The sequence below is a fragment of the Carassius gibelio genome, chromosome A14 (genome assembly GCF_023724105.1).
Source record: "Carassius gibelio isolate Cgi1373 ecotype wild population from Czech Republic chromosome A14, carGib1.2-hapl.c, whole genome shotgun sequence".
NCBI lineage: Eukaryota > Metazoa > Chordata > Actinopteri > Cypriniformes > Cyprinidae > Carassius > Carassius gibelio.
In genome coordinates this window covers 5721996-5747456 of record NC_068384.1, presented here as the reverse complement: position 1 = coordinate 5747456, position 25461 = coordinate 5721996, and the positions used below count along the sequence as shown (strand labels likewise).

Genomic DNA, 25461 nt, shown 5'->3' with positions numbered 1-25461 from the left:
ATCTGTTGACATGGCTGTCGTTGTGTGCCACAGGATTACAGAGTGAACATTTTCCTGAGACAGCAGTGGAACGACCCTCGGCTGGCCTACAGCGAGTATCCCGATGACTCCCTTGACCTTGATCCCTCCATGTTGGACTCCATTTGGAAACCCGATCTGTTCTTTGCCAATGAAAAGGGAGCCAATTTCCACGAGGTTACTACTGACAACAAGCTTTTGAGGATCTCCAAAAACGGGAATGTTTTGTACAGTATAAGGTAAGAGGGCCATATATAACCTTATTCTGTTAGAAATATATTATACGGTGTGTTTGCACACTTGTTAGGGAGACCGGGGCAAGTTGTCACAACAGTGTTTACAGCAGTCTGTATTTCTCAGGGTGGATTTATTTCTTTGTGCCCTTTGAAAAAAGGACATACAGTTCATTAAACACACGTTGACCTTTTGGATTACATGGTTCAGGTCATTTTGTCACAATACATGAGGTAAGTTGTCACAGTGGAGCCTGCCATTAAATGCATATTATAGAATAAAAAAAAATACTATATATATATATATATATATATATATATATATATATATATATATATATATATATATAATTAAATAAAATCATTATTCATCAGCAAAAATGTAAAAGATGACAAAAAATCCAACAAATATTGTTGTAAATAGATTAAATAAAATAAAATGTATACCAACTTGTTTGTCTCTTTTAACAAAAAATTGTGCTATCATATACGTGCATTATATTTGCTACATTTTATTAAAGAAATGATTACTTTTATTTAGTAAGGAAGCATTAATTTAATCTAATTAATTAATTCAATTCGGTTATTAACTAATTAATTAAATTCATCCACAGGTGACAGTAAAGACTTATTTTAATGTTACAAAAGATTTTTATTTCTAATAAATGCTTTCTATATATATATATGTGTGTGTGTGTGTGTGTGTGCGTGTGTGTGTGTGCGCGTGTGTGTGTGTATAAACAACAACAAAAAAACACATTATTACCGTTTCCAGAAAAATATTAGTTTTTTAATCAGAAGTGTTTCTTGATCAGGAAATCAGTATATTAAAATGATTTCTGATGGATCATGTGACACTGAAGACTGGAATAGTGATGCTGAAAATACAGCTGCGCATCACATGAATAAATTTAATTTGTAAATATAGTGAAACAGAAAACAGTTATTTTAAAATTAAATAATATTTCAAATTATAACTGTTTTAACTACTATTGTTTTAATCAAATAAATTTGAACGGTTCTGAATCTTCATACATCACACAGTTTAAACTGCACAGCAGTTGTGTGGTGTAATTGAAAATTATTTTATTATTAAAGAATGAAAAGGCTTAAAGCAAAAAGATTATGGCCCGGTTTCACAGACAGGATTAGTCACAGACTAAGCCAGGATTAGCCCATAGTTCAATTAGGACATTTAACTAATTTTTATTAACATGCCTTAGAAAAAAACATTGCTTGTGTGCATCTTAAGACAAAACAAAGGCACTGATATATTTCAAGATCAATGAGTGCAAGTTTATTTCAAATAAAACGGCTTAGATTTACACTTTCGTCTGGGACTAGGCTTAAACCTTGTATGTGAGTATCCTTCTAAGCATGTTTCCATTCATTTTATGTCTTATCATTGTAGCATTAAAGAGGACTGAACTTATTACTTAATAGCCATGTGGATTGGGAAGCCTCATCTCTTAACTTGACACTATCAGATGAACCTTTCAGATCAGTTTGGTCTCAGCTGTGAACTCCCTCTAGATTGCACCAGCCACAGTGCACAGTTAAATTGAACATTTCAGGTAAATAACCTCTATATTGTGATAGTGACATGATTGCAGCCTTGAGTGAGTTTCTTTATCTAGCTTTAGGATCGTTCGAGACCGAGTTAATAATCATAGATTTAATACACTCTGGGTGCATTTCTTAAAGAGATAGCCACCCATAAATGACACATCTCTCAATATTTGCTTATATTAATGTTGGCCCCGTCCTGTATGCTGTTATTTCTATGATAATAACGATTCATAGTGACCACAAGCTGACAGAAAGCACCATAGAAATGGTCTGTACAACTTCAGCACTATACTTTTAGTCGTCTGAAGTGAAGAGCAGAATGAAGTTTAAGTTTGCCATCTATGTTCCAGGTCGGACATCAATAACATCAAACATTATTGGTTTTCCAGTGTCTCATAACCAGGTGTCTCATAAAACCAAAATGGCTTATTTGATTTGAGAGCTGCAGCAGAGGTGGAAATGATCAGTGAAAAACAACTGATGGCAGAATTGTTATTACAGGTGCAGTGTTGATATTGTTAATCGTAACTAAAACCGTTAAAAAAATGTTTGCGTTATTTGAAGTAAAGCTGAAATCGAATCAAATCTGAATAATATTGCACTGTAACCAGATGCACATGAAAAAAGGTATTTTTTTCCTTGTTAATCAGAGTTTTTGTCTTAACTATGACAATAATAATCTTAGGTTCTGATTATGTTCTTTTGTAATGTTAGTTTGCGGCACCTTTGTAGCCTTACTGAAAGCAACTATGGATAATTTACCTTAGATCTTACAAATAAATAAAAGAAAGCATAAACATTACAACTGTGAACTTGTTGTGACCTGACAAGACAAATATTGTATCAGTTACTCAGTATATATTAGGATCATTTTTAAATGGTTTGATATTGTATTGTATTTATATTGTAGTCCATTGTTGACAAATGAATTACTTGTTGCTGGAGTCTTATTCCACACATTTGGTTTAAGCCTGGGTATTGTAATATTAGATGAAAAAAAAAAAACTGAGAATTATAAATGTTGCTAACTAACTAACATTGTAAAATGAATTATTAACTCTTTCCCGCCATTGATGGAATTTTCCATCAATGAGACGAGGCTTTCCCTCCATTTCAGTGTGTTCACTATTATGTGGTAGGAGGCGTTATTACACACAAGTGTTGACTCTCAGGATAAAAACACGCAGAAGATGAAGCAGAAGCAAATGATTGCACATGTAAGCAGAATAGCAGATGCATATGTAAAATATCACAATAATCAGATCTTAAATGGCATATAAATCAAAACTGCCAAACGTTATCGAGTAAAATGTCGATCCAGGAAGTGTTTTTGGACTGTGAACATTTGGGTGAAGAGGGAGAAGCAATCTACTCCATCTGTGTTTTGATCATCAATCTGAATCTAATCCAGAACAATAAAGTGTTTTTTTCAGCTTTCTGAACAAAATGTTGCTTTTTTTTATTTTTATGAAACTCACCCACGTTCAAGTGTTAATTAAAAAAAAAGAAATGCATGAAGACCCTATTCTGGAGAAAATGAAAATGATGTGAAAATGATCAAATTAAAATGCTTGTGGTGCCTGGCAAAAAAAAATAAAAAAATAAATAAAAAAATTAAATGCTGGTGAAGAATGTCTAAAGTATTAAAATCACTAAAAGCAAATCATTAATAATACTCATACAAATAATAAATGTTATTTCTGAAAATAAAAAATAAAAGCTAATTCAAAATATTAATAAATGCCATATTATACAATAATAATAATAAAATACTGATTGGGTGAAGTGTTCCTTTAAATGTAAACCTTTTGACCAATGTTGAAACAGTAATTAGTTCTGTTGTGTTTCTCAGAATAACACTGATTCTGGCCTGCCCCATGGACCTGAAGAATTTCCCTATGGATGTGCAGACCTGTATAATGCAGCTGGAGAGCTGTAAGTATGCCCTGATCCTTTCAGCCAGATGGAGAGGATTTATTCAGCGGTGCAGTGATGGATGTTGTACTGGCTGGCACCAGCAGATGAAGAGCGTAGTGATTTAAGGCCACCTTCGAGTAGATTCAGCAGTCAGCAGAGAGACGCTTCCAGCACTGGCCCTTCCTGTCTTTACAGTTCTCTGCTGTTTACTATTGATTCGCAAATTCACCAGATTATAGCATGCTTCTGCAGGGGAAACTTTGATCGAAGTTTATTGATCACCATGAGGAAAATGACAGATGTGGCAGGGTTTTTTGTTGAGGGGAACACTCTTAAAAATAAAGGTGCTTCGAAAGTTTCTTTATGCGATGCCATACGAAGAACCATTCAGTCAAAGGTTCTTTAAAAAAGCATCTCTTTCTTACCTTTTTATAATCTGAAGAACCTTCTTTCACCACAAAGAACCTTTTGTGAAACAGAAATGTTCTTCAGATGTTAAAGGTTCTTGTATGGCATCGTGAAGCACCTTTTCTTTATTTTGTAAGAGTGGAGAGAGTGGGTGACAGAGGAGGTTATGTAATATTTGAACAAATCTCTCCCATTAAAATACATTTTCTGCATGTCAAGCAGGCAAGCGCACTAGCTTCGATTAAGGTCTGTGCGATTTATTTCCATATTTTGCCATTATATATATATATTGATTTTTCATGAAGTGTGTGTTCAGTGCTGGGTAGCAACTGATTAAATGTCATCTGGATTACGTAATCAGATTCCAGAAATGATGTACTTGTAATTACAGTATATCACATTTTAAAATACTTCTAATCATATTACTTTTTCATGGATTACATGATCACGTACGATTCACACAATTGCTGTTAGTTATTCATAATTTATTGATTCTCCAAAATGTGTATTTTTTCCTTTCAAAAAATCCTACTGTCATGACATTTATCTTCGACTATATTCACTAATGTCATGTAAATCAATTTGCAAACCATGCTTCTGAATTTAAGTAAAATTAAATATGTACTTGAAATATCTGTAAGAAAGTTAGCATTTCAATAGTTTAACAATAAATATACATGCACATGTTTACAGTCCTCTGATGTCGGTTTTTGGTGTTTTTATTTCACATTTTTATGATGTAATTAATGATTTGTTTTTTTATCAACTCACTAATGTTTAATGCATTTTAAAGTGGAATATATATATATATATATATATATATATATATATATATATATATATATATATATATATATATATATATATATATATATATATCTCGCTTTGGATAAAAGCATCTGCTAAATGCATTAGATTACAGTACTAATGTTACAGTTTTCATCATGTAATCCTGTATCCATCAGTAATGGACTATAAATTGTAAATAATCTACCCAGCTCTGTGTATGTTTAGATTGTTTCTTTCAAAGTTTGGGGATCCACTAAAATAGGGTTCAAACCCATTTTCAGACCTGCTGACACAAACTGAGCTTTGTTTTCTGCCATAGACAACACTCATCTATAGTTTCATTGTTCCTCCACTAGTTGGCTACACGATGAACGATCTTATATTCGAGTGGGATGAGAAGGGAGCCGTGCAGGTAGCAGACGGACTGACTTTACCTCAGTTTATATTGAAGGAAGAGAAGGATCTGCGCTACTGCACCAAGCACTACAACACAGGTGAGTGTGGTTCATCTACTGTGCTGTTTGTTCAGTGCTGAAACAACACTAAATTAGGGATGCACCGAAATGAAAATTCTTGGCCGATACCGAAAACCGAAAAAGAGAAAACCAAGGCCGAAAACCGAAACACCGAAAGAAATTATGCCAATTATTAGTACCATTGAATTTATTGCTATGACCGTGTACTAACTTTACTAAAATTAAGACATTGCAATTGCATAAATTAATAAAGTTTCAAAGATAATTACAATTACATAACTTATTAAAAAAAAAAAAAAAACATAAAATACATAATTACAAATGATGCAAATATTTATTAAGCATATTGCAACAATGCACAGTATAAAATAAAATTCAAACCAAAAATGTATCCCTCTCATGTGTATATTTAATAATAATGTACTGGCCTACTGGCCTGCAGAAAGGTTTAAAATGAACAGTTCTCTCATAAAAACAAAGTGCATTTAGGTGAAGTGCATTTGAAATTGTTCTCTGTAGGACTAGAAAGTTCATCACTTCTCCAGTATAGGCAAGAGGGTTGTCACTTCTGGGGATGGGGACTTCAGACAGATAACCATCTAGCTGTTGAGCAGTTGAGCTTGTCATCTGCCTGACATTTGAGAAATATTTGAGAGTGTATTTAAATAGGGCCAGGGCATAAATAAACATTTTTATCAAATTAAAGCAGAAATCTAGCAGAAAATCTAGCATAAATATGGGTACAATCTGAAATTATTTATGTACATATGTTTGTGTATATATATATATATATATATATATATATATATATATATATATATATATATATATATATATATATATATAGTAGCCTAAGAACAAAATAGCCAACGTATTATTATTATTTGAGGCACTTTCTTGCAGAATTTCACTGAACATATCAGACAACGATGGTGCATGCCACTCATCTGGTGCAGAGACGAGTCTTTTCTGCGCTCTGATCTGTCTCCTGCGCTTGGCGCTTCTCCGTCTCCACACGGGTTCTCCGCATACAGCGCGGCCTGGATCATTTCTCGTGCGCGCTGCCTTATTTCCGCATCTAAGTAATGGTTTTATAACGCGGATCAAGCACATTCGCGATGAAGTGCAGAGGATCCGAAAAGATTTCCTGAACTATTCTCATTGGGATAATGAAAGTTTGTGTGATTTTGTTGTGTTCAGTAAAGTTTCTTTACTTTTGCATTAACATTAGGCTTTTTTTTAAAGAAGGTCTGCTGAAATCATAACAAACAGGCTTGAGAACTAAGAGAACTTGTAAGGGTTAATAAGGTTACTAGTTACAATTACATTAAATATTATTAGATTAACGTTACATTTAGTAAAAAGGTAATTCTAATTTTACCATTCCAATTGAATTCTATAATTATAATGGGGAAAAAATGCAGTACTATTCCTAGCATTGATGTTCAGTCACGAAAAATAAGCAGAATTAAAGTTGAATTTTAAATATTTAAATGTTTGCTTTAAATTGAATTTACTCAAGAACAAGACAATTACATAATTTTCATTGTTGGTAACAAACAATTACAGGCATCGTTACAAACAGAGATACATTGTGAAAAAAAAAAAAACATTCATCCAATTAAAAAAAATCTTTATTTTATAACTTGAGGCAGTGAAAACTAAATCTGAAAACTATTTTATAAAACCTGGCACAAAGTATATTTTTCCTGTTGAAGAAAGGCAATTAATTTAAATAAAAAAAATTATCTAAACAACAACAAAAATGGATTTAATCAAAACAAAAATTCTCAGTTAAGAAGATTAGAAATGATCTGTTTTGTGATGACTGGTCGAGCTTTGTGTTTATAACGCAATCTAAACCCAGATAAGTTGAATTTAAAAGTGATAATTTTAGAAGAATATTTCAGAAGGCACTTCGAGGCGTTTGCATCTGAACTCTTCCTTTTCTCTTCTTTGAGTTTATAGACTCTGAAATATAACAAAACAAAATAAATAATTCTTATTACGATTTATGGCTGATGGTCGATCGGTGCATCTCTTCTCCAATTCAAATATTAAACTACTTTTATTTTGGTGGTTTCCAGTCTTCGCAATATGACTATGGCATTAAGCTATAATGCAATATTGATTATATTTCGATATATAGTGCATCCCTAATTAAAATAAAATTATAAACCTTTTTTTTTTTTTATTATTAACTCATTTGGGCGTCCCTAGCATTTCATATTTTGTGATGGACTGGCCATCCCTTCTTGTAAAGTATTAAAGGAAAATTAAAGTTTAAAAATTAAATATAAAAAGATATTTACAAAAAGTTATTTATCTGTATAGGCTCTTGCTATTAAAAAAATATTTTTAAATTAATTAAATAAAAAAAAATTATTAACAAAACGTTTACACACATTTCTGCTCATGCAGACCCATCATTTTCATTTTGTATCAAGTATTATTCATCTAAATATCACTTTTCTCTGTATTTGCAAATGTGACCATGTGTTAATCCAGAACAAACTAATACCAGTCAGAATTCATTACCATAATAAGGATCAATATTTGGACAATTATCTCTGCCTCTCTCTTTCTCTCTCACTCCTGTCTGAGCTGCATCTCATATGCAGGAACCGATCATATTTCTTTGGTTTGCTTGATTGCACTTCACCTATCACCTTGGTGTTTGTGTGCATTAAAGTCCATGGAAGAGCCTGAAGATGCCCTGGTGCGCTCTCTCTCTCTCTCTCTCTCTCTCTCTCTCTCTCTCTCTGTATAGTCCTGTTGTTCTGGACAGTCGGCCCTGATCTGCTCCCCAGTCAAGCATTAACTGGAAATTAAAGTGTCGTTTTTCTCAGATTTATTAATGGCAATCTATTTTGATTTGCAGAGCAGGCCTAAGCTCCTCTCGGTTTGTCTTCCTCATCCAATTCCATCCTCCAGGTCCCTTGGGAGAAATAGATGTGCTTTTAATTTTAGCGCTGGTCAGTTGCATCTCTCCTGTTCCTCACTTGGCTGTTTAGGATCAACAAAGATAGCAGTCCAAAGAAGATGTTTGCTCTTTGTGTTTGAGTCAGTTCCTCTGTTTGCTTTTTATACTAGCATTTTCCTTTGTCTTTATCTATATTCATAAATGCAACAATGTAGTCAATACATAATACTCCCAATGGTAAGGGAATAATCTAGAGGTTTATGCTGCATCAGCTCAATAACAACTGCAGAAACTCAACAATTCAGCTGAATAAATGGCAGAAGTGAAATGAACCTTGACCGTGCCATTTTCAGCTCAGCTGTCTAGTTAAAGTGTGGGAACATGGAAGAGCCACGAGCCTTTGAAACGGGGAACTAGATTTGACAGTTCTGGTTCAACTTCCTGTTTCTTATAGCAGCTCTGGATCCTTAATGGATCCTTTTTTTTTTACTTTAAATATAGGAATGAGTTTGACAATTATGGTTGCATTTACGATTCTTGGTTTATAATTTAAAATTCCTCTTTTTTATATATATCTTAATTGTATTGCAATTGTAATCATACGTTGCGTTTTTTTTTTTTTATGTATTGCTGCATGATTAGATAATTTTAATAATACGTTTTTAACAATTCTCCCAAAATGTGACTTTTTACAGATCTATTTATTTTTGAGGTGCACCATACAAGCAATACTAAACAAACCAGAATGTCAAAACATATTTATTAATTTTTGACATTACAGATTCCTGGTTAGCAGTTCCTGATCAATAAATCAATTTTAAACAATTCTCCCAAAAGGTTTCAATAGACTTTTAATGACTTTTGCAAAGATTTTGCAGTTATTTATTTATTTATTTAATTAGGTGATAATTGCTAATCCAAAATGTGGAAACGTTTAATTAATTTATTTTTACAAAGTACTACTGACAAACACATACTACATACCAGTCAGTAAATTCACTGATCCGAGTCTGTAAACTCTATATATTTGATTCACTAAAAATCAGCACTTGCACCAACTCTTAAGAGTCATCCTTTCTGTAATTGGACTGCGCTGGTCATGCTGTCTGATTTGCCTCATACATTCAGTATTTGTGACCCTGGAGCACAAAAACCAGTCTTAAGTCTGGGGTATATTTTGAGTAATAGCCAAAAAAAAACATTGTATCGGTCAAAATGATAGATTTTTCTTTTATATCAAAAATCATTAGGATATTGAGTAAAGATCATGTTCCATGAAGATATTTTCTAAATTTCCTACCATAAATATATCAAAACTCAATGTTTGATTAGTAATATGCATGGCTTAGGACTTAATTTTTTACACAACTTTAAAGCTGATTTTCTCAGTATTTAGATTTTTTTCGCACCCTCAGATTCCAGATTTTCCAATGGTTGTATCTCTGCTAAATTTTGTCCTGTCCTATCCTAACCAACCATACATCAATGGAAAGATTATAAAAATGTACACTTAAGACTTAATAAAAGGTTTTGTGGTCCAGGTTCACATATGTATTCTAGGTCATTAAACTGTTAATGGAATCAAACATAATTTGGTTCTGGTATTTTGGAACTTTTTTTTTTTTTGAATAAGAACCAGTTCTCGCTTCTCAGCCCTATTTAAATGACGTCTCTTTCCTGGAAAGACAAAACACGTGAGAATCAAATAAAACATGAGTTGACGATGAAAACAGCATACTATTTGTGTTTCAGGGAAGTTCACCTGCATAGAGGCTCGTTTCCACCTGGAGAGACAGATGGGCTATTATCTGATCCAGATGTACATTCCCAGTCTCCTGATCGTCATTTTGTCTTGGGTGTCCTTCTGGATCAACATGGACGCTGCTCCTGCCCGTGTAGGTTTGGGCATCACTACTGTGCTGACCATGACCACCCAGAGCTCAGGATCGAGAGCTTCTCTTCCTAAGGTCAGTAGGGTCTCCGTCATCCTCATCCCAACAATACAAATCCCTGATTGTGTAACGTTCCCTCTGTTCAGAAGTATATTATTGATGTACCACTGCAGTATGTCATAGACTGTACTAGGTTCAATTGCTGTCGACATAAACATTCATTCTGACCATGCTGGAACCTCGTAAATAGTTTTGAGATGCTCGTAATAGGCAGCAGCTTTGTTTACAATCACACACATGCTAGAAAATAATGCATCTTTGTATCTTTCCACACTGAGATAGAAAAGAAAGTAGGGCTGCACCATTAATCAAGTAAAATTTAACATGACTTGTGCAATTATCAATTTTATTTATTTATTTATTTTTTTTGTAAATGCTGCTCCACACAAACTCTGTCTCTGCATCTTTTCTGTTTGGGTCACTTTAACATGTGCCAGCCTTCTTCACATACTTGTAATGAGAAGAGATTGCCAAACTAATGAGTTTTTGGTTGATATGCAGTTTCCCATTACAAATGAAAAACAATATATATATAATATTTTCTTCTTCTTCTATTACATTTTTTAAAATACTCTATTTGTATTTTACAGTGAGATTGCTATAGTATTTTTTATATTTAGTAATTTGTATATTTTTATTTAGTTAATGTTCAAAAGAATAATAAAGTAACATTTTTTAATATTTTCTTTTATTTACTTTATGTATTATTATTAATAATAATAGGCTAGACTGCACAGTACAAACAAGCACAGAAAACACAATCATCGTACAGCCATGTAAGAAAGTAAAATGAAACATCAAGTACATTTTATAATTTCTAAACACATATTTTTTAATACTTCTATATGAGGCTACTGCAAAATTCCCACTGTAGGACTGAAATGGTTGTTCGGTGTTCAAAAGGGACAAAGGGACTGCCTCTGAAAAATAAAAAATCCTGGGAATTCATAAAGAATAATCATAAGAAGAAGAATAATAAGTCCTTTTATACCTATTTAGCCTGCGGCATTGGGATGTACAGCTGATTCATTATTCATTCATGCTTTGCATTGATAGCTGTTTGTGTTGATGATTTTTCAATGAACTTCTATTATTGACCTTTTTTTTTTGATTCAGCTTATTTCATTTTTAATTCTGGTTGTTGACATTTTATTACTTTATAACAGAACAGAAATTATGTCCATCTTTTCAAAAATCTCTATTTGTGACCTTAAATGCACTTAAACTTAACATCCAAATCAGTCAAATCATTAAACGTGACTGCTATTAAAAGCAGATTAAACTGCGAAAGATGAAAAAATCCCTTACTGCTCTTGACTGCATAGTGTTAGTAGTGACTCAGGTTTTAATAACCATTTCCACAACTTATTGCTTAATGCAATACTGTGTTTTAAATTGTGCAACAGACATCAGTGGCTTGTTCCAGTCTGGATAATCTCAATAGTACATACAGTAATGATCACGCATGTTTTTAGTGGCAGCACTCAACCATGTCTTTGGCTTGATGAACCTCCGCTATATCCAGCTGCATTTATCGATACGGCTTTGTCTTTTGGATAAGGCTCAAAAGACAACTAGGTTTTGATAGTAGGTGTTATTGATGCGAATACTTATTAAAGTTTCAATTAACAAAGGAGAAACGTTTCAGTAAGTGCATTAGCGTTGAAGATCAGAGTGGAGTATTTCATCAGGGCTTTGTGAACCGTGCGCTCTGTAATGCCACCCAAACTCCACAACCACTTTGGTCACTGGTTTGTCAAATTTAGTGAGTCTCAGCCAAGCTGTCGGGCCGGTAGCCGAGCTCTTTTCCAAGCCAAAGAAGTAGCTCTCAGCGTGTCTCCTTGAGTACACTTTCTCGGTCACACAAATGTGCATAAAGACTGTAAATGTGGAGTCTAAATTCTTAAAATCGACTCTTCTTCGTTGCTTATTGCAAGTCCTGTTGGTTTCGTCTCGCTGCAGGTCTCGTATGTGAAAGCCATTGACATTTGGATGGCAGTGTGCCTTCTCTTTGTCTTCTCTGCACTGCTGGAGTATGCGGCGGTCAACTTCATTGCACGCCAACACAAGGAGCTGCTGCGCTTCCATAGGAGGAGAAGGCATCTTAAGGTGAGCCCTACAGTCCAAACACACTTCATCTACAGTATAAGCCCTGCGGAGGTAATATTGCACTGTGAGGAATATTCACTGTGTTGGAGATTCAAACCTTTAGTGTTCTCATGGTTGCATTCGGACTCAGAATATATAGTAAAAATTTCATCAGGGCATCGTAGAACAGATGCTGATGAAAAATGACATGATGTCACATATTGGGCTTTCAAAACGTGTGCATTATTGCTGATGAACATACAAATCACAAGCTAGATTCACTAGTATACTAGTCAAACTAGTGTTCTTAAGGGGATGGTTATTGCTAACATCTTAATTAAATATGTTTAACACATTTAACAGAATTGATAAATATTGCTGAAAATAAATATAATAGTTCAACATTTTGTTTAAATTGCTTTAATAAAATAATAATATATGCCACTATTTCATGTATTTTTAGAAAAAATACTTGTCTTTATTATGTTTAATTTAAGATTAATATTTCACATAGTGGTTTATGTATGTGACCCTGCACCACAAAACCAGTAAATTTTTCGAAATTGAGATTTATACATTTTCTGCAAGCTGAATAAATATATATATATATATTTGTAGCATTATAAATGGATTTAATGTCACTTATGATCAGTTCATGCATCATTGTATTAATTTATTTAAAATAAAATCTCACTGACCCCAAACTTTTGAATGGTAGTGTATTGCCATTGGATGGAAATTGAGATTTATACATTTTCTGCATAATAAATCATCTTTCCATTGATGTATGGTTTGTTAGGATCTGACAATATTTGGTCGAGATACAACTATTTGAAAATCTGGAATCTGAGGGTGTCAAAAATACTGAGAAAATCAGCTTTAAAGTTAACCAAATGATTTCTTAGCAATGCATATTACTCATCGAAACTTCAGTTTTCATATGTTTACAGTAGGAAATTTACAAAATATCTTCATGGAACATGATCCTTACATACTAATGATTTTTGGCATAAAAGAAAAAAAGAAATCATTCTAATATGCTGATTTGCTGCTCAAGAAACAATTCTTCTAATTGTTAATCCTGGAATTTTTTTTAATTTTTTTAATTTTTTTAATTTTTGGAAACCATGTTACCTTTTTCAGAATTCTTTGATAAATAATAAATAAAGTAAAAAAAACAGCATTTATTTGAAATATATATATATTTTTGTAGCATTATAAATGCATTTAATGTCACTTATGATCAGTTCATGCATAATTGTATTAATTTATTTAAAATAAAATCTCACTGACCTCAAACTTTTGAATGGTAGTGTATTGCCATAATATTTTTATAAAGGGGTCTTCCATTATGAAATCTTGATATTTGGAAGTGCCAGTTTGATCTCCTCTCCTGACCTTAGCAAGCTAAGACTGAACCAACATAATGCGAATGGAAGTTGAAACATTAAGGCTCCTTCCATTCATAGAGTAATGTGAGTTGGCATGGTGAGATCTTTCAAGTGGCTGAGAAAGCTCAGAATAAATCCTGAATCGCACTGTTGTAATCCTCCGTTTGCCTCTGGGCTGCTTGTAATAGGTGCAGTGAGATTAGTCTCTGGTTCTCTTAGCCCAATACAGGTAAATCCACAGAGACGGTCTACACAGCCCTCGCTGATAGCAAGTCTTCCACCATTCAGACGCCAAGGGCAAATGGTGCAAACTGCAAATCCAGCTGTTCGGTATAAATGCCACAGATTTCCATCCAATAGATGTGCAACCCAAGCAGCTAGTGTTTGGATGGTTAGCATGGTGCAGATAACTACACCAAATAGCTGACTTTTTGTAACAGTTTAAGTCTTCACTGTGTTTTTTTGATTAATTTAATGCATCCTTGCTGATTAAAACGGTTTCTCCATTTTGTTTTTGACGTCATGGCTTTGGATAGTTGCTAAAGGGAATGCTCTCAGCTCTCACGAAGCTCACGTGACCATGGCTGCATGCTTAAATATTAGCGTGTATATGTAGTGTTTTCATTTCTGGAGGCGCAGCTCAGCAGTAGGTTTGCTGCATTATCATTATCACCCACTGGTTAATGAAATTCCCCGGCCACAGTGATCCACGGCTGGGGTTCAGCCCTTCATTCTGCCTCACTGGGGCTATCAGTCAGTGCCTGCTCTCTGCACTGCAGCCCGGAGCTGTCACCTCCCTGCACTACACAATAAAACAACTCCACGGCATCACCACAGGAGCTTATCCACCTCCTCCTCCTCCTGCATGTGCCTCTGAAAGGCAGCTGGCGTCGGGTGTAGAAAGAGGATTCCCCCTGCTGGACAAAGCAGAGATGTGTGCTCAGCAGTGAAGGGACTGACCCCAGAGGAATACCTGAATATGTGTTAATATTTAAATATCGAAACTGGTATTAAAATGAAGTATTGAGTCCTGCCAGGGAGTGCACATTGGGTAACCTGAATCTGGCTTGTGTCACCATCACCCTATTTTTGCCTCAAACTCTTAGGCTGCTTCCAAAATTGTATTTTCTGTGTAGGTACTTCTGTTGAGTAAGTATGTCATTTGCAATCATTAAAAAAAATGTTCTAGATAGTATGAATGAAATCTGGATGTGCTGCATTTATCGTCCTTCACAAATCCTCTCCTGTAGCCCCATGGGATAGTAAAGTGTCCATAGAGTCCCTAGTTGGATTCCGGAAGTAAAAATCCCATTAATCTTAACTACGAGGAAACTGATTTTAACTTACAAACCATTAAAGACAGACCTACTGTGAGCTATGAGATTATTAATCAATGCTTTTGTTGAAGCCATCAGCCTGCGTTATTTCAACTTATTTTTTAAATAATTATGTTCAATCATGGAATTTCCAGTGACAAAAAATAAATAACAAAATCCACGATTCAACACAGAAATCTCCTCCAGTTAGAGAATAGCAAAAAAAAAAAAAAAAAAAGTGTGTTTACTCCCAAAAGTCAGCCATTCAGGTTTTACCTATGAATTATTTCAACCAATCACAGTGAAGGATGTTAAATCAAGAATAAAAAGCTGAATTCTGAGTAGCACATAAAGATATGAAAGAAACTAATTACTAATGTGATTAGTATGAATTACTAATGTACTAACTAATAATTATTAGTACTAATTAATATACTAACTGTTAATGTAAATTACTACTGAAAAAATATTCCAGTTTGATGTGCAAAATACACCAGTCAATGAACAAAGGCAAAACTAAATAAAACATGTAAATATGATTTATCATTATTGCATGCAGCGCCTTTAGAGTTCAAACGAAAATGCAAGCCCAATTCCCACTGTTTAATCTTAAAAATGTACTACTCAAGAACAAGCTCATTTGCATAAATAGACTGTAATTTAGTTCTCATTCTTTAATGAAATGTACTTTAAAAGCGTTTGACTAATAGTTTGATTATTTGCTGGAACCAGTCCAGTTTAATGCTACACCATGCAGGTTTAACCTGAGTAGACTACCAGAATGCATGGGCTGGTCGAGCTGTGTTGATAACTGGGTGAAGCAGTGTGACCTCAGGACTGCAGATGTCTTTGCTTTGCCTAATAATGACAAGAGTATATTAGCGAGTACTAGCCTATTGATGGAGAGTAATCACCTCGTTAGGGTTGATTGTGATGCAGGGTGAAGCTCTGAACATTGCAGCTGCTGTTCATATGACGGGAGATTGTCTGTGCAAATAAGCATGAGCTGATAAGTAAACCAGTGTCGCGCTCCTCTGGCTTGCTGTCCTGAGTTGGGTGGGTAAAGGTGCAGAGCAAGGCTGACCGGTCTTGTTTGGATTCGTTTGGTGCAGCCTGAATTATAGTGAAACTCAGAGTGCTGGAGTGTTTAACAGAGCCAGAGGTGTTGAGTGGACTTGGCACTGGACTCTTAGCGTGCTGCAAACTACTGCAGTCTTTTCTTGTTGCTTATTACGCCACACTCTGGAATTCTTGATTCCTATTGTTCAGTCAAATCATTCAGATGTCAGGTAGTTTTGAATAATGTCCATCGACCAGGGCAACTGATCGCTTTTGACATTGCATCACTCCAGGTTTCCCAGACTGGGGTAAATGAAAGAACTGCAGGGGTTTTATGATTTGATAACAAGCTAATAATTTAGTAGTGTTCAGTAACTTTCAACCGAACTATGTTAAAGACTTTTCATTAAGACCCTAAAGAATCATATCAACTTGTGGAAAATGGGCATCTGATGACCCCTTTAACTCTTTTAGTCTTTATTTATAATCTACGAATTTAAAAGTTTGAGCTAGAGTGCAATTATTAATGAGGCTGTAAAGACTAGTGTGTAGATGACTTTACCTGTTCAGCGTAATATTTAAAGTGCCTTTTTCTGTTTATTCATGCAAGTGGAGTGGAACTCCGTATAAACCCAATTGGGTTTCGTTCCCCTCCTTGTACTGTATCCATGTGATATCCGTGCAGAACAATTAAATAAAAATAAAAAAGTCCCTGACATCTTCTACAGTCCAATTTAGCCGATCATCAGCAAGACTTGTGCAAATGTGTAAAAAAAAAATAATTATGGAATATTATTGATGTATTTCATGTGGTAGAATAAAACATTAAATATTTTGAGCTTGTGTTACCTACAGACCTTATTTCAGGCATTTAACCAAAAAAACCATTTAAAAAACACATTGATTTTGGATTTTAGGACACATTCCTATAGTGACCTCAATTGAGGTGGTAACTTTTGCAGTGGCAAGCATTTGCATTTTCCTTGTTTGTTTGTTTTATTTTGGCAAATTCTTTGTTCTAAGAAAATGCACAAGGCTAAATACATAGCACTATTAATGCAAAAGGGAAGTGTTCATTTAGTAAGCATAGTTAGAATCAATGCTTGGCTTGAAATGTCGCTCTGGAGCCAGCGGTCCTCATTAAACTGGAGGTCACTGCACAGGGCGACAGGAATGGAGATTTTTAGATATGGTTGGACCTGTTATAGCTGATTTCAGAGACTGTTTCGAAACAGGTCTGAAAATGATTCTGCCCATTAAAGAAAACCTGAAAGGCATAATTATGCTTGCATGATATACACCAAGCAAATGCTGTTTGTCAGCTTCTCATTTAAATTCCCAGCATTTATGAGGGCACAGATGTTTATTGGAGAAAAATCTAATTTTTTGTAAACATATATTCATTTGAGACTCATAACCATTGGGCACGTCAGTATAATGCCTGAATCGGTTTCACACGCAATTCATAAAATGTTAATTCCAGCTCACCCATAGGTGATAAAACAGCAGACATATGTAAATGCAATGTACATCTGATGCTAAATATTTTAAATATATATAAGATAAAGGTTTTGGGCTGCTTTCTTACAGCTATTTCACTTTCTAGCATTTATCACTACATCCCAATAAAAGCATCAGTCAGATCTCCGGGCTTTGATTGATGAAGGAGCCGAGAGGTCCTGTATATAGCGGTGGAGGCCACACCCCTGATTTGCAAACGCTAGCGTGAGCTGCATTCCGATGTGCGGCCATAATATTGCACTCCGCTGTAAACCTTGTGGACTTGTTTTTTCCCTCCCCTCTAACAGTCGGACTGGGAACACGGCTGGCACGACTAATGCAGTAATGGTGGATTTTTAATTAGGAAGGGAGGGTAATGAATCTGGCAGGGGCCGGGCCGGGAGGGAAAGTGACGCAGGACACAGCGGTGCTGCAGCCTGGCTTCTCTTTACAGCTCCACGTCACGTCTCGGAGCCACCACATTAATCATATGGCAGCAGAAATAAAGCCGAGCATCTGTAATACTTACAAATGGTGAGCCAGTGCAACTGAAGGACAAGGAAAGGTCGTAGCACCCTGGCATCAAAGATAGCGTCGTATACAAAAACAAAGAGGCAGTGGAATAACATCACCCCTCACACACACACACATCCTCGCGTGCTCTTCCATTTACCCCGACACACATTACCAGTTATAAATGGGATGGCTGAAAGACAAGGACAGGAGGAGGACTAAGTGTCTAAAAATGGAGTCCTGCATAGAAAATGGCTGATCTTTCAGGAAAAGCGTGCGGGATAGTTCCCCGCGCTAGATGTTTGCACCTGCAAATTGGAAACATGCATTATGAACATAATGATCCTGTTTCGCATCGGCGTTTTGTGTTTAAACAGACACAATCACGGTGAAATATCTACCCGCACTGAAATGTAATTAACTGGGGTGGTTATTTTGGCTGTTTTCATTAACGTGTACGATCGAGTCCATCTGAAGAGTGTGTGGAGGCGGGGAGCAGGGCAAGGTCAGTCCATTACCTTGTGTGAGATATTGTGACCTCTGACTTCACCCTGTGCCCGTCTAGCTCACATATGTCAATACACACATGTAATCCATCCAACAAGACTGAAGGATTTTAAAGGGTACTCCTCCACAAAATTGAAATTCTATCACCCTCATGCCATCCCAGATATATATATATATATATAGTTTAGAGTTTCTTTCTTTAGATGGAACATGAATGAAGATGTTTTTATTTTTTTTAAGAAAAATCCAAGGATGGTAACCCAAAGGTTGATAGAAAAAAAGTAATAGGTGGGTGAGAAAAATAAGTGTTTAACACCCCTGTAGCTGTTAACAATGCACGTCCTCCATGGTGCACAATATGCTGCTGTTTTTGTGTAACTAATGAACCCATGGATGACAGTTGGCCTGAAATGATGATTTATAGCAGGGGTGTCCAAACCTTTTACTGTAGGGCCACTGTCCTGCACATTTCAGTGCCAACTCCAACTAAACACACTTGAGCTAAAGATATCAAGGTCTTAAGACCAGGAGAAACTTCCAGGCAAGTGTGTTGGAGCTAGAGGTCTGAACAGGCTTTACACTGAAGCCCGTACCCGGATCGTTTGACCCAAGTGGTACTCTTATATTTAGAGCCATTTTTGCCTCTATCTTAACATGTTCTCTAGCCCCTGCTGCAGAGAAACACCCCATTAAAGAACATCACCAAATCTGTGCTTTACTGGAGCAATGCTGTTTGCTGGATTGGATTTCTTCGAGACCCATTGTTTGGTGTTGAGGCCAAATATCTCATACTTGAGTCTCATCTGCCTCACAATCTTCAACGCTCAGTCGTGACTTCATGTGAAAGGAGTGGCTTTTTTCTTGCAACCCTCTCATGCAAGCCACATTTGAGAAGAATTGATGAGAACATGCACACAGTGACCACTCTTTGTCATAGACTCCTGCAGCTGCTTCAGAGTGGCTGTAGGCCTCATTGTCGCCTCTTTCATCCAGTTTGGAGTGACATCCTGATCCAGGGAGGGTCTGTGTTTTACCAAACACCTTCCACTTTCCTAATAATAACTTCACTGTGCTTCTAGGCATTGATAAAGCTTTTGATTTGTTTTTGGTTTTTGTATCCATCTCCTGACTTGTGCCTGTCCCCAACTTTATTTGCTTTATCAACTTTCTGGGGGGAAATCGTGGGAAAGAAACCTAATTAAAACCTCAGTTTATCATCAGAATGGTAAAATGATATTTTAAGGTAAAGAAACTAAGGTTGCTTTAAAACAGTGCATGAGGTGTGTGATTAATTGGTTTCTTGACCGATTGACAGGAGGACGAAGCGGGAGACGGCCGATTTAACTTCGCCGGCTATGGCATGGGTCCGGCGTGCCTCCAGGCCAAAGACGGCATGGCCATCAAGGGTAACAACAACAACGCGCCCACCTCCGCCAACCCCCCTGAGAAGACCGTGGACGAAATGCGCAAGCTCTTCATCAGCCGCGCCAAACGGATCGACACGGTGTCGCGCGTTGCCTTTCCACTGGTCTTCCTCATTTTTAACATTTTTTACTGGATCATTTACAAGATCGTACGCAGCGAGGATGTTCACAAGCAGTAAAGAGATGCGAATACCCCCTCCCCACGTCCCACCACGCCGCCTTCCTCTCACTCGAGTCCCCAGCAGAGGTATTTATTCCTTTTTTTCATCTCTTTCTCTCCCGTCCTCCTGAATAATCCGGACCTGTGCAATAGCAATGCAGTAAAATGCATGATATATGAATGTGGCAATATATTTACTAAAAAAATGAAAATGACTCAAAGTAAATATTCAACTTAAGAACTTCTGAACTCATGACTGGGAATCCGAGAGGAATACTTGTCAAACTTTTTTTGCAACTTGAAGACGTACTGCATTGCGAGAATACGGAAAAACGTTACTGCTGTAATATATCATATATTTAAATGATAATACTTCAGCCATTGAAAATGAAACATTTTCGGGCGTCTCCAGGCAGTTTGGGGCTTCCATGAATACACAATGAAAATGTGCTTTGGTACATGTGTCCTGTGGTCTCATGATGTTTCATTCTGATATCGATTATTAATGGATCTTGATGAGTGCCGGTGAAAAAATATATATATTTATTCGAGCTGTGGTCAATGTGTTCCTCTATCTGTGCTCATTTTCAGGTTTCTTAATCTTTGTTTAAAACATCAGATTATGTTCTACTCATGTGCCAAACATCACCAAAAAATGACTCCACAATTCCATTGATTTATTCATGCGTTCACCTTTTGATATATATAACCGAAATAAACTAAAGCTAAAATATATAGGGGTGTGAACAATAACGATAAATATATGTAAATAAAATATACTTTTAAATCTTAGCATATTTTTTTGTTCTTAATTTTTCCATTTTCATCATGGGCAGAAAGAAAAGCGAAGGGATCTTTCATAATTCATATTTCATACAGTGTTATTTTTCTAAGCGTGGTTTAGCAGTACAGCCAGTGCCATGATAATAGATCTATATTTCCAACCAAATGTATGTTACAGTGATTTTTCAATCTATATGTAAAAACACTGCATTGTGCAGCAGAATAAACAATGCACAAAGGTTTAGTTTATGAAATTTAGGATGCATCTTCATCTGGCTTCTCTATGCAATAACCGGATATGCAATTATTTTCAGTGTTCATCTTGTTGAATATGGACATTTTATTCTGGAGGCCCCTCAAAAAATGCTATTTCGTACATGTTCAATTCTCTCTTACAGTCATGCTCATTTGCTGTCTATGCATGGCTAGGTTTTGTGGCGCAGATGATTTAGATGTCATTTGTTACTTTTGTAATGTTTTGTTTGACTGCCGAACTGAAGAGAAACACCATTATATAAAGTGAGCATGTGTCAGGCTGTGTGATCGATGCTCTGTGCAGGATATGCAAGATTTTGCCATGCGTAACATACTTTTTTGTGTTTATGTGTATGTGTTGTTTGTTTAAAACCAAAGAGCAGTTTTGTTACTCTATTGTCATTGCCTTTCAGGTTTTCAAATGTTACCCTTTTTTTTTTTGTCTTCATTTCATCCAGTTTGATGTGACATTGTGGACATTTACAGATTTTGTACGACCTGTAACATTTGTAATTTATTCAGTTTTTCAAACATGTATTTACCTACAAATGTATGTCTTTATACATCAACTAGTCAGTCATTTTGTGACAGTAAAATAACAAGAAACACAAACTTTAATTTAGATCTAAATAATGGTATAATGTTTTGTTGCACATGTATAATTTTGGTCAACAGTGAAGCTTGAAGTAAATAGTTTATTGATGGAAACATTTTATTTAATATTAAATATATATATATATATATATAATTTAAAAATGTATAAAAAAATTTTTTTATCAATTTAATTTAAATTTCATCAAAATGACCATGCACCATGTTAAATTTGAAGGGCTATTTTTGATTATTAATGTCAAATCTTCTCCCTCAAATGAATTGGCTTTTATTTACAGTGCTGTAAAAAACTGGTTTACACCTCACCGATGAAGACACTGGATTTTACACGATATATTAGAGCTCGCTGTACGATACATTAAGCAGAAGCTGAATTGTGCTCGAGCAGGAAGAACATTGTAATGTGAAACGCTATCCACACGCTTACCTCCACGGGCAGCACAATGTAGCAAGAGCACATTTCACACATCATTCGGATGTTCACACACGATCAGTTGTGCTGAAAGGAGCGTTCACGAGCGGATTTGTGACATTACAAACAATATGAATCATCCTTATTTCAACTAGTCGCCAAACGAGTCATTCTTCCAGCAGCTAACACTTCATCTGTGAGACTGATAGAGGCACACGATGTATAATATACATCACAGTGTGGAAAGTGATCGAGTTGCTTATACATTTGATGTGCTCATTCTCGAAACTCAAATATGTAGTCAAAAACACACTTAGAGAACATTTGTAGAAGTATGTTCAGCTTCATGTCGCTGTTAATGACCGATTTCTTAAGGCTATTCACGATGACCGTGTGTAAATGACAGCAGTGATGCCCCGGGCCTTTACACACACCACATGCTAAACGCAATATACAAGACAACGTATAACTAATAATTACACTGGCTCGGGAACATAAAGACAGTGTGATGTGAAACGTGCTATATGCAAATACGATTTGTTCTTTGGCTAAATAATCATGAAAATATCAATTTATTGTTTTTTAATTGGAGGCATGATTATTTATTTTTTTTAGCATTCATTTATTCTTTTATTTTGATTAATGCCACATTGGAAATGTTGATCTCTGAGTGACGATGGACATGGCGATCATATGTAACTTGTACGCAAAACTGTGGGTAAAATTTTATTTTTGCACAAGTTGGTATGGCCTTAATTTTTGGGAAGTTTATTTGCTTCTATTTATTGTGTATTGGCACAAAGTGCATCTCTTCATTTGCTTCTTGTCATAATCCGAGCGCACTTCCAAGCAGTGAAAAGAACAGCAAATTCTTATTTTTATGTTCCAATACTAAAACATGGAATTTTGCATGAATCAAATTTAAATGGCAGATATTTTTTGGCTTGTACAGAAATGTGAGCAATTTGAAGAAAAAAAAGGAATGTACCATTTCTGCTATATCTGTATATAACACGATATTTATTGAAATATGTCATAATGCTAAATCGAATTCTACTATTAAAGGTTTTCTGAACTAAAACATCTGAAGGGTTTGTGAATCACCTCGACCTGTTTCAGTGACGTGTTAAATTTCTTTTATTCCAAGAAAACCATTCCACACCTACGATGACTTGAATTCACCTCTTCTATGATGAACATGTTTTCAACTTCTCAATTAAAATCATTTTTTATGTTTCTGTGGGGAATGTATGTAAAAAACGACAGGGTTGCTGTAATGATAATAATCTTAGTTTGAAGCATTTGTTTTTTGTTTGGAATTGTTATTTTCCCCCTCTAGTTTTAGAGGAAAGTCTATTAAGCAGATTCAGGCACTGGAAAGTACACTCACTTTGCACAAATTTCCCAGAGGCCCTGTATAGCTGCATTTAAATCCATCCATACTCGGCCTTATGGCCATCCTCGCTCAGGCTTTTAAATTATACAAGTGGATTATGAACCACAAAGGCTCAGTCAATTTTTTCCCTGGTTTGAGTCGTCTGGAGGAGCCCCCCTCCCCCATCTCAGGACCACCCGACCCCTCTGACTGCCTCGGCCCACACTTTACAGTGGGACTGGAATTACATTACAGCTGACACTGAAAACCGCCGCGGGGCCTGAAGCCAGTGAATCATGAAGGCTTTGACAGAATGCTTTTTCCTTCAATATATGAGAAATGAATATTTTCAGTCTGAGCTGGGAATTTTGAGCATTTTGTTTTATTAGCAACTTTGCAATACGATAAAAACTCTGGGGGTAAAATGTATTTAAAGGGATAGCTCAGTCAAAAATGGAATGAAATCGGTCATTATTTGCTCACCATCATGTTGATCCAAGTTTGCATCGATGTGTTCGTGGAACACAAATGGATGCATAATGAAGAATGTGAAGGTCACTCTTTTACATGGGAATTTAATAATTTCAGCTTCTGTATCTGTTTGTTTCTGAGCTGTTTACATTCACTTAATGGCTTATATATCAGTGCTCAGACATCTGAAAGGACCGGGAAAGAAATGAATGATTCCCATTGAGTAATGACTCTAATTTTCTAATCTAATGCTTCAGAAGACTCGTATAATATATATATATATATATATATATATATATATATATATATATATATATATATATATATATATATATATATATATATTCTTCTTTTCTTTTTTTAAGCGTCAGCACCCTTGGGGACTAACCTAATTGCAAGGACAAAAGCAACCAATGCAGTTCTTCAAAATGTACTTTTAAATTATACAATTCGGAACAATTTGAGGGTGATTAATTAACGGCAGGGTTTTTATTTTGGGTGAACTGGATGGCGATTAATATATATATATATATATATATATATATATATATATATATATATATATTAGTATTTGTTTGTTTGTTTTTTATTATTATTAATCATGTACAAAAAACATGGCAACAGAAATACATCTTTGCTTTAGAATATAAGGAACAGATATAAAATGTGAAACACCTGTGCTGTGATAAACTTTTAAAAGGTAAGAATACAATTTTGTAACCTATAGCTACATTTAGATTGCTCCTGCTGACTATATCCTGCCTCTTACGAAGACTTCAGGTGACCCAAAACCAGCCCTTGAGAGGATTTCAGAGGATGCCAACTCTGAATAAGCACACAAAACTGCCCAATGCTCTGTAAAGCTGATTTGAAACAATGTGTATAATAAAACGTGCTATTAAAAAAATGTGAATGAATCAAATTTGATGCATAATTTTTTTTCCTCCTCAGTAGGGAAAGCATACAATCATGAGTGACTGGAGCATTCCCAAGCAGCACATCAATCCATGACAGAGACTATACAAGGACGACGTGCTTTTCAGCTTATACATATAATAATCCATTGCTGTAAATAAGTGCATAAGTCAACATACATAAAATATATGATTAAATGTGCAACGTTTTAAGTTGTTTTAGATTTGAATATAGTATAAATTTATATATATATATATATATATATATATATATATATATATATATATATATATATATATACAGTTGCAATCAAAATTATTCAACCCCCTTGACTTGCAAGACAATTTGTTGCGCAGGATAACATTTTATGAAATCAATTTAACAAAGGCATCAGT

At 35.3% G+C, this 25461-nt stretch overlaps 1 protein-coding gene across 2 annotated transcripts in view; it reads left to right on the top strand.

Annotated features, from left to right (window-relative positions):
* LOC128027014 (glycine receptor subunit alphaZ1-like) overlaps positions 1-23386 on the top strand; it is a 45228-nt gene extending 21842 nt beyond the window's left edge. For both annotated transcript variants that reach the window (XM_052614337.1, XM_052614336.1), the window contains 6 exons: positions 34-257; positions 3673-3755; positions 5291-5428; positions 10086-10300; positions 12248-12394; positions 19975-23386. In XM_052614337.1, coding sequence (XP_052470297.1) covers positions 34-257; positions 3673-3755; positions 5291-5428; positions 10086-10300; positions 12248-12394; positions 19975-20262 — 1095 coding nt within the window. In that variant the 3' untranslated portion in view covers positions 20263-23386. The remainder of the gene's footprint in view (positions 1-33; positions 258-3672; positions 3756-5290; positions 5429-10085; positions 10301-12247; positions 12395-19974) is intronic.
* Positions 23387-25461: the final 2075 nt, after the last annotated feature.